The sequence below is a fragment of the Neurospora crassa genome, linkage group VII (genome assembly GCF_000182925.2).
Source record: "Neurospora crassa OR74A linkage group VII, whole genome shotgun sequence".
Lineage (NCBI taxonomy): Eukaryota > Fungi > Ascomycota > Sordariomycetes > Sordariales > Sordariaceae > Neurospora > Neurospora crassa.
Genome location: NC_026507.1, coordinates 496,512 through 506,493, shown reverse-complemented (window position 1 = coordinate 506,493; position 9,982 = coordinate 496,512). Strand labels below are relative to the sequence as shown.

Here is a 9,982-nt window from a genome sequence, read left to right as displayed (position 1 = left end):
TCTAATACTAAGGTAAATAGAAGAGACGCTAATCTAAAGCGGCTTTAAACCCTCTTAAAAAGGTATAAGAATTATTCCCCCCCTTCCTTACCCCGGTCCCTAAATTCTCCCTTCTATACGTATATACTATCTAGCACTTCGAATGAGTATTTATATAACTAAAAATTTATTCGAAGTACTAGACGGTATATTCCTTTTACCGTAGGTTAATAATATCGTTACTTAATTTAATACTTATTAAAATACTAGATAGCGTATTCCTTTTACTATAAATTGGTAATAGTTACTACGAAGTTTGTAAAGCACGGGGTTTATTTATTAAATTTAATAATTTACTAATTTAATTTATAGGGAATTTAAATTAAATAATAAAAGTAATATTAATTTAAGCTTTAATATCGATTTATACTTTAAGATAGTAATTATATTTATTTGTATACTTTATAATTAGCGCTATTTGAATTAGGATAAAAGAAGTATTCTTAATATTACCGAGGTTAAATAATTAAAGATTAATTACGCCCCTCCCGGAATACTAACTTCTATATAAGAAGTATATTCATAGGAGCCTCAAACTAATTTATATTAAACTATAAAGCTTTCGGATAGAAATAATAAATATAGTAAAATAAAATAGGCGGAGGATAGTAAAATATATTAAATATTAAATTTAGTATTAATATCGAACTTTAAGGTCGATAGTATAAACGGAAATAAAATTTGGTTTACTAAGGAATTAGGAGAGGGAGTATAATAAAGTAGTACTTTAAAGAACGTATGGGTTTCTAAAAGTTATAAGGTACGAGGGTGTAGAAGGGGAGTAGACGAGGCTAATACTAGTAGCGAATACTAGAAGTAAGGAGTAAATTTATTAATTATAAACCTATATATATATTTTCTACCTAACTAACAAATCGAACCTAACCTACTATATTCAATCGAAATGCTATAATAGTCAAATACGGCTCTCGCTCTAATTAGAGTCTAGTAAACAACCTATATATTACTTATAGACGATTTTCGCTCTAGCTAAAGTAAATTCTAAACTACTATCTTTCGCTCTAATTAAAGCGAATAGATTCGTTTTAACTAAAACGAAGGTCATTTATAAATAATATATATAGGTTATTAAACTTTAATTAAAGTAAGAATTAAATAACTTTAATCCGAATAAACAACCCACTTTAATTAAAATAAAAATAATTAAACGTAAAAAGTACTTTAATAAATATATTAACGCTAGCTAGTAGTTGTATAGTATTTAGTAGGGCGGGGATTAGGAGTAGGGGCTAAGGTCGTAAGAATATAAAGAAGCGGGGGTAAAGTAGGTTAGATAATATTATTCCTATTATATATTATATTTTTAATAGAATTATTTTTACACTTACTATTCTAACTTACTTTAATAACCAATAGTACTCTAATATATTCTACGAAAAGGTTAGGCCCGTAAGTATTAAAGTACTCCTAATTCTATAAAAGAGGTATATATATTATTAGGTCGTCCAATATATATATCGAATCGCTTACCTTAATTACAACTATAATATATATAATTTACTAAGAGATTTTAGGTAGTAAAAGAATAGTATAAGGTATTTGGAAATTAATATAATATAATACGTATACCGACGTAATACGTTCCGAAAAAAAATTTTAGAGGTATAATAAGAAAATACTAGCTTTAAAGGTATCGGATAGTAGGCTAGACTTCTTCTTCGGCCTTTTAGGTAGCTATTTAACCTGACTAAGGTAGTAATTATACCTATTGCAACACATAGTACGAATATAATTATTATAATCGATATAACCCTAGAGAATATAGAGAATGGCTTTGTAGAAATACTTTGCATTCGCGATAATATATATATTAGGGTAATATACAATTAATTTAGCCTATTACTTAGTATTATACTTCGTCTATTTCTTTAGTTTAATAATCCCGAATATACCGAAATTAGGGTTTATTATAAACGAAGGGCATCTAAATTAGTTAAATAACTAAGATTAAACTATATTGAAGATTGTGTCCGATATAAATAACGATTTAGTATTATATATACATAAACAATTATTGTATAGTTAATTTTACAATAAAGACGGCTTTTTGAATATATATCCAAACCAATTAAAATACCAATAAAGTGCAAAGAAATAGGCGATACCCTCTCCGCCAGCGCAAACGGCGCGACCAAAACATTACTATAAATCTGCAATATCCTTAAACGTAACCTCATTATATTATATAACTCGGACTATATTAAATATATCTATACCTATCCCTAATACGACCATCGATATAATAATACAATATTAGGAATTAGGGGTAATAAATTACTAATATAGACGTTCTTAGTTAGGGGGGCGAATATAAAAGTAGTAAACTTAGACTACTATAGGCACTTCGGTTTTAGTATAGAGATTGCGCTTAATTATAGTATAAATAAAATACTTCCTTACTTTATTAATTAAGTCCTTACTATCAATATAAATAATAATTTTAGGGATTATTACCCCTATTATAGGGATAAGGAGAAATTCAAGTCGCTCAAAAACTTAATTTTCACTAAGTGGAATATAATTAAAAACTATATTAATATTAGGGCGGTCGATTAAAATATAGATAATACGTAGGGAGTTGGAAGATTCTCTAAATTTATAAAAATTAGCGTATTATTATATATAAACCTTAGATTCTCTAGTTAATATAGCTATATAACCGAACTAAGGAATAAAGAGGGGAAGGGTCCGGTAGAATTGAAAGAGATTAAAGAATTTAATATAGAAGTTACGCTATTGGTAAATTATATAAAGTTCGTCTATAATTATAAACGCTATACGGGCGGTAAATTCCGGATTACAAAGGATTTTAAAGAACCGGTAGTAAAGAACTTACTTAGGCCCGAGGAAGATATACGTAAAACGTCTAATATATATATAGTCCTATATTATATAAATCTAAATATATTAATTAAATACTCTATATTTAAAATAGTAATTACTAAATATACCTTATAAAGGTCCTAATTAATAAATAGAAGCTTAGCGCCGGAATACTTTATAATAACGTCCCTCTATTCCTAACCGAAACAGCTTAAAGGAATAATTTGTAGAATAATTTTATTTAGTAAAATTACTAATATTGTTTAAAGTATAATATTCTTACTAAAACCAATTACTACTATAAGGATAGTATTGCTAGAACGGTATATAATATAATAGATATATTTAACCTATTCCGGACGAGGTTTATAGCGGTTGGAATTTACAATTAATTAAGAGATTGGATTAAGTAGAAGTCGGACGATAGCGTATATAAAACGAGTCTAAAGTCTAGAGTATTCTATTGGGTATATATATTCAACGATAGTAGTAATATATTTGTACAATATTAATCCGGGAGAGGGCGAAATAGTAAAGTTGGAACAAGTTTTAAAGTATCGAATAAACCCCAAAACTTCGTCGAAGGTAGAATTAAATTGGGCTATATTTAATACCAAATTTTAAATTAATATAATAAAAAATAAGTAAAATATAATACTTATTTCTTAGGATAGTAATTATAGCGCTTAACGAAGGAACGCCCTAGACTTTATCTAATAATAAATATTAATTATAGTAAAAAAAAAAAAATTGCGAAACTAAAGGTAGGACTAATACTAAACTTAATAATTAAATTAAATTTAGGTATCGGTTGTAATTGTAGAGATATCTACGAGTAATATATTTGAGTAGAGTTTTGTTTGTATGGGAACAATAGCGCTTGACGGCCAAAATGCTCAAAATTGACACAGACCTCCTCTTACAAAGTTCGAGGAGACCCACATTTTATGTAGGGCGGGGGAACGGAGGTAGATGGGGTCTGTTCAGAGACTAGTATTATAAATGGTTTTGTTTGATATATCTTTATATAGGTTCACTTCGTTCCGTCTTATATATGTAGGTGCATACCTACCTACCTAGTTGAGAGTAGTATAGTCCGGAGAATTAAGCAGTAGGTACCTAGGATGGAAATTAACGAAGGGTGCTTAGACACTCTAGCGCCATATGCCTGTGATGATGATTCAAAGGTTGGGATAAAAAGGCTAAAATAAGGTAAGGGCGTGAAAATATGTACCTAAATGAATTGTAATTTCCTTTTCTTTTTCTCTCCATATAGTAGTGGGCCTTCATCGTGTGATTCCGAAAATGATGCATGTTGCATCGCCAGTGGTAGCTTTTGATGATACATCGGGGCAATACATTAGATGAACGCAGCAGATGAAGATTTTCCTGCATTGGGCAGCAAAGACAACGTTAAAAGTAAACCTGGATTCCCCCTTTCGTAACATACTCATAACTCCTCAAAATAAATAACACAGAAACCCACCACCCAACAACAACAAAAGACCATAATCTAGTGATCCCGATATGTAACAGAATTTACCGGCCAGCCTGCCAGCCGACGAGCCAAACCCACTTTCTATCATCTCCCTCCACCCCCCTCTCACAGTCCACCCTAAGCCTCAATACTAGCAACAGTAACCTCCGCAGCCGACTGTTGTCCCATCATTTCCCTCTCTCTTTGTTCCCTTTCTTGCCTTTCCCTCTTCTCCTCTTCTTTCTGGCGTCTCTCCCTCTCCCTCCGTTCTTTTTCCTCCTTCTGATGTTTGCCTCGCTGGATATAATCATGATTCTCAATTGTGACCGACTTGGTCATGTGGTTGACCTTGTAGACGCCGACCAGACGGGCGGCGAGCTCAAACATGTTGTTGCGCAGGGAGATGACGATGAATTGGGCGTTTTTGGTGCGTTCTTTGATGTAGGAGGCTACGATGGAGACCTTTTTCGCTTTGTCAGTGGGGAATGAAAAAAAAAGGGAGGGGGGAGGGGCGGGGATCGAGCGTAGCGAGGAAAGAAAAAAAAAAAAAAAAAGAAAAGGCAAAGGAAGGAAAAGGGGAAAAGGGGAAATACTAACATTCCTGAAATCCAGCGCCGCATCAATTTCATCCATCACATAAAGCGGCGTCGGCTTGTAATGATGCAATGCAAACACCAGCGCCAGAGAACTCAACGTCTTCTCGCCACCACTTAGATTAGAAATATTCTTCCAGCTCTTCTTGGGCGGCATCACGCTGAACAAGATTCCCTCCGAGAAGGGGTCCAGACTGTCCACCAGCTCCAGCTCTGCGTTGCCGCCCATGGTGATCATCTGGTACATCTCTTTTAGTCTAAGAGAGATGGTCGAGAACCCTTCCATGAAGCCCTCCAATCGCAGACGACGGAGCTCGTCGAGACGCTTCTTGGCGGCGTCGCGCTGGGAGACGGCTGAGGCCAAGTCCGAAGAACGCGCGAGATGTTCTTCCACGCGACGACGGTATTCGGAGAGTACAGACAGGTCGATGTTCACGTTGGAGATCTTCTCTTCGAGCGCGGCGATCTCGCCCTTGAGTTTCTCTTTGGACATGTCGGCTAGCTCGTCGCGGGTGTAGCGGGGGAGTTCGAGGGGGTTGCGGGGTTTGCGCGGGGTTTTGCCGGTTTGTTGACGGCGCTTTTGCTTTTGCTTCTTGGGGGTTTTCTGCTTGCGCTGGCGAGGTTCCTCGTCGTCTTCGTCGAGGGACATGGCTTCTGGATCTTCGTCTTCCTCCTCCTCCTCTTCCTCCTCGTCCTCCTCGTTCTCTTCGGCCTCGGCGGCTTCGGCCTCGAGTTGGGCTTGGAGAATGGAATCAGGGTCGTCGACGTCCATGGCATCAGGGTCGGCAAGTTGTTGAGGTGCTGCTGCGTCGCCGCTGGTGCCGCGCTCGAGATCTTCAATGTCTTGGAGGGCGAGCTTGGAGAGCTTGTCTTCCCAGTAGCGCAGACGCTTCTGGTTCTCAGACAGGATCTTTTGGTTTTCCTCGAGCTTATTGCGCATCTCAATTTCCACCGCCCTTGTCTCGTTGAGCTCGGCCGTCTTCTCATCCAGCTCCTTCTTCATAGCTGCCAGTTCTTTCTTCTTCTCCTTGAGTGCCTCCTGGGCCTCTTCAACACGGGTCGTGAGGCTCTCGGCAGTATCGCCCTGGTTCTGAATCTCCTCTTCCAGAGCCTCGGTCTCCTGAATGGCATTCTGCAGCTCTTTAGACGCCTTGTTAAAGTCCTTCTCTAGCTTGTGCTTCTGTTTCTCCGCTTTCGCCATCTTCACCTCGGCGGCAGAAGTTTCCTCGTTTTGCGTGGCGATCTCTGCCTTTAACGAGTCCACAGCGGCTTTTTGAGAGCGAAGCTTTTCACCACCTACCTTCATGATCTTATCTTGAAGAGCCTTAATTTCATCCTCGACGGAGGACATCTCCTCGCGCAGCTTCTCGACCTCGCCCTCAAGCTTGGCAATTTCCTTTTCAAGGGCGGCGACGCGGTTGTCATCCGTCTTGGAAGGCTGTTGCTCCTTGCTGAGCTCCTTGATACGGCGCTGGGCATCGGCAAGGTTGCGCTCCGAGCTCTCAACTTCGAGGTTGATCTTCTGCATCTTGGTCTCAAGCTGGGGAATCATGGACTGGATCTGGCGCAGACGGGACTCGAGTTCTCGTTGGCGGTCTTGGAACTCGTTGAAGGCCTGCTCCAAGGTATCACGGTCCGCCTCAAGCTTGTCAACTTGCTCCTTGGTGGTGTCAGCCACAAGCTTGGAGGACATCAGACCCCGCTTGACTGTAGTGCCACCACCGGTCATGGTACCTGACTTATCGATGAGCTCGCCGGCAAGGGTCACTACTCGCCATCTCTTAGCGCCATAGGCAATGCGGTTTGCCTGAGCGAGATCCTTGGCGACCAATGTGTCCTGAAGAGCATGGTAGAAGGCAGGTCGGAACTTGTCGTCTTTGGGCTTGACAAGGTCAAAGAGACGAGGGGCGTTTTCGGGAGTCTGAATAGGAGACATGTCGCGGACTCGCAACTTGTCCAAGCACATAAAATTACCACGTCCGAGGTTGGTTTTTCGGAGATATTCAATACATTGCTGACCGGCCTCAACAGTGTCGGTGACAAAGTTGTCCAGAGCACCACAGGCTGTAGAGATGGCAATATCGTACTTCTGGTCAATAGCACCGAGATTTCCAAGTCGTCCATGAAACCCATCGATACGACCCGACTCCTTCATGCGCATAAGGGCAGTCAAGACATTGCCTCGGTTTTGTGTGGCGGACAAGCTCGACCGCGCCTCGTCAGCCTTTTGGCGGGCATTCGAAAGCTGTTGCCGGTACTTGGGTTCCTCCTCCGCAAGCTTGGAAAGTTCAGCCTCGATCTTCTTGCCCTCCTTGATCAGGTTCGCTCTCTCAGCTTTGCACTGCTCCATCTCCTCCGCCTTCGCCGCTTGCCTTTCCTGGATGGCCACAATTTTCGTCTCCATCTCCTCAAGGGCCACAGTTCCGGCATTGGCCTTTTCCCTGAGAATGGCCAGCTCACTCTCCGCAACGGCAATGGCGGACTGTTTCTGATTGATCTTGTCCTTCCAAGGCTCGAGAGACTTTTGCTTTGCCGCGATCTGATCCGAGTACTTTTGCGTCTTGCCCTTGAGGCTCTCACGTATCGTCGCAAGCTCGGCCTCCTCTTCCTTGACCTTCTTCTCCAGGAAAACAATGTCCTTTTGACGACGCTCAATCTCCTTGGTGCAGTTCTGAATGGTCTCCTCCGCTTCAACAGCCGTCTTCTCGGCGTTAGCGATCGTCTTCTCAAGCTTCTTACGCTTGTCCGTCAAGAACTTCCGCTTCTCCTCGAATTTGACGCGTTCCTGCTCGAACTTGTTCATCTCCTTGACCAGCTGCTGTGTCTGCTTCTCCCAAGAGTCGTATTCCTTGCTACCCTTGGAGTAGGCCTTTTCCAACTGCTTGATGAGCTGTTCGCTGCCGTGGTGCTTCTCAAGCTCAGCGTCAAGTTGTGCCTGCATCTGACCGATAGCCTCCTCTGTGACAGCAATATTGTCGTCGCATTCGCTGATGTATAGCTGGTAGAGAGCCGACTGTTTCAGCGCCAGTTCGTTTTCATCGCGAACATACGCCAGCGCCTTGTTCTTCTTGTCCTCGAGACTGTTCCTTTCCTTTTCCACGTGCTGGACACGACCACTCTTCTCCATGCAGATCTCGTTGAGGGTTTCGACTTCGGTGGCCGACTCTTCAATTGGTGTCTTGTATTTGGAAGTGCCAATAATGTCTTCTAGGTACTCCAACAGACCATCTTCGTGCTCGTTGCCGGCTTTGGGCTTCATCTGGGCAATCGATTCGACTTCGCCCTGGAGAATGAGAAAACGCTTGTGATCCAGATCGACACCACGGTCGCGGAGTAGCGTGGTCACGGTGGTAAAATTGGATGATTTGCCGTTGATGTAGTACTGGCTCGAGTTGTTCTTGAATGCTTTGCGCGAGATGACGAGTGTTGAGTCGGGGATAACCTCGTGGCCACCGCCGGGCTATCAATGTCAGCACAATGACTCCCCTTCAAAACAATGTTTGACTTACCAAGTCCATGACTTCCTGGAAATGCACTTCCACCTCACAGTAGTCGAGATTCGGAAACTGCGCCGAATTGTGAATCAAGGCCGAGATCTTGCCTTGTCGCATCTTGCTGGCACGGAAACCAAAGACGAACAGCAACGAGTCGATGACGTTGGATTTGCCAGAACCGTTGGGACCCACGACCGAAGAGAACGAAGCATGGAAGGGGCCGACCTCCTGTCTACCGGCGTAACTCTTGAAGTTGATGAGCACAAGATTGGTGATGACAATGCGTGGCTTCGGGCCGGTATCCTCGACGACGGGAAGAGCCATGGTCCGTGACTTGAGCACAATATCCATGGGCTTTTCCAGAATAGTATCCATAGCCCTGACGGGCTTCTGGGCCGCCACGACGGTTTCATCTGCTGTTGATGTTGGCTGTGTGTTGACAAGGGTCTCTGATGCCGCGGTCGCTGGAGGTGGTAGGTTGATGAGGGTCTGGGTGATGTCCTGTAGAGGAGCAGGTTGGCGATCGACGCGTTGAGTTGACGGAGAGCCTGGCGTTGGTGTCCCTTGACGGCTGGCTTGTTGCTGTTGCAGCTCGAGTTGTTGCTGCATGATCTTTGCTGGCGATCTGCTGAGGCGCCGCACAAGAGTTCTACGCTTCCGCGGGGGTGACTGAATTTCTTGCGTATCCCGTGCTTCTGGCTCCGCGATCACGGCGGTTGTAGCGGGCGAAACGGCAGACGCGACAGTCACATTGGGGTCGATACCCTCCTCGATCGGCTCATCCTTTGGCTTGACGGCAGGCGCTGGGGCTTCGGGTTCGGCTTGGGGATCGTTATTCGCTTCGACACTCGGTTCGACACTGGGCTCTTTGCTGGGTTTGGGCGCGGCATTCTTCTTAGGTCGTCCGCGCCTTTTCGGCGCAGCTTTTGGTGCCGGTGCCGGTGCAGTTGATGATGATGCTGCTGCTGGTGTTCCTGCCCTAGGAGCGGGCGTGGCAGTGGATCTTCTGGTGGTTCGCTGAGCAGTCTTGCGGGCTGCCGAAGCTGGCGCGGGTGTATAATCGTCCTCCTCGTCGTCATCTTGGGCGCCTCTCGATGTGGTGTTTGCGATATCGTCGTCTGATGAGGATTCTTCGATGATGGCGGCGCGCCTGGTTGCGGCGGCCCGACGCGATGGGCGCGTCGACATGACTGATGTCTGTCGGTGGTTTCGGCCTGCAAATTCTCGACTCGATGATGAAAACAACAGAACAGAATGGAACAGAAAGCGCTGCAAGATGCGGGTATCAGACAACCAAGGAGTGAAAGTTTATGTAATAACAAGTAAAGATGAAAAATGGTATTCACATTTCGCAGGGCAGTTGTTGCGACAGACACGGAATGGGACGCCCACGCAGAAACTCTTTGAGTGCTGTCGCAGCTTCTTCCTTGCCCCGCCGCGGTTAGATTGTTGACATTCAGGGCAGTTTTTGGACGGACGCTTCTTGCAATACCGTGACTGCGGTGGTAAACAATCAGCCACAGCAGCCACGGGCA

General features: G+C 43.1%; 1 protein-coding gene across 1 annotated transcript; it reads right to left on the bottom strand.

The window, feature by feature from the left end:
* Positions 1 to 4,284: 4,284 nt before the first annotated feature.
* NCU09063 (nuclear condensin complex subunit Smc4) lies at positions 4,285 to 9,936 on the bottom strand. The gene is made up of 3 exons (XM_953474.3): positions 8,463 to 9,936; positions 4,958 to 8,413; positions 4,285 to 4,822 (listed from the first exon to the last, which is right to left on the bottom strand). The coding sequence occupies exons 1-3, from the start codon at positions 9,633 to 9,635 to the stop codon at positions 4,499 to 4,501; spliced, it is 4,953 nt and encodes a 1,650-aa protein (XP_958567.2). The 5' UTR covers positions 9,636 to 9,936; the 3' UTR covers positions 4,285 to 4,498.
* Between the last annotated feature and the right edge of the window lie 46 nt (positions 9,937 to 9,982).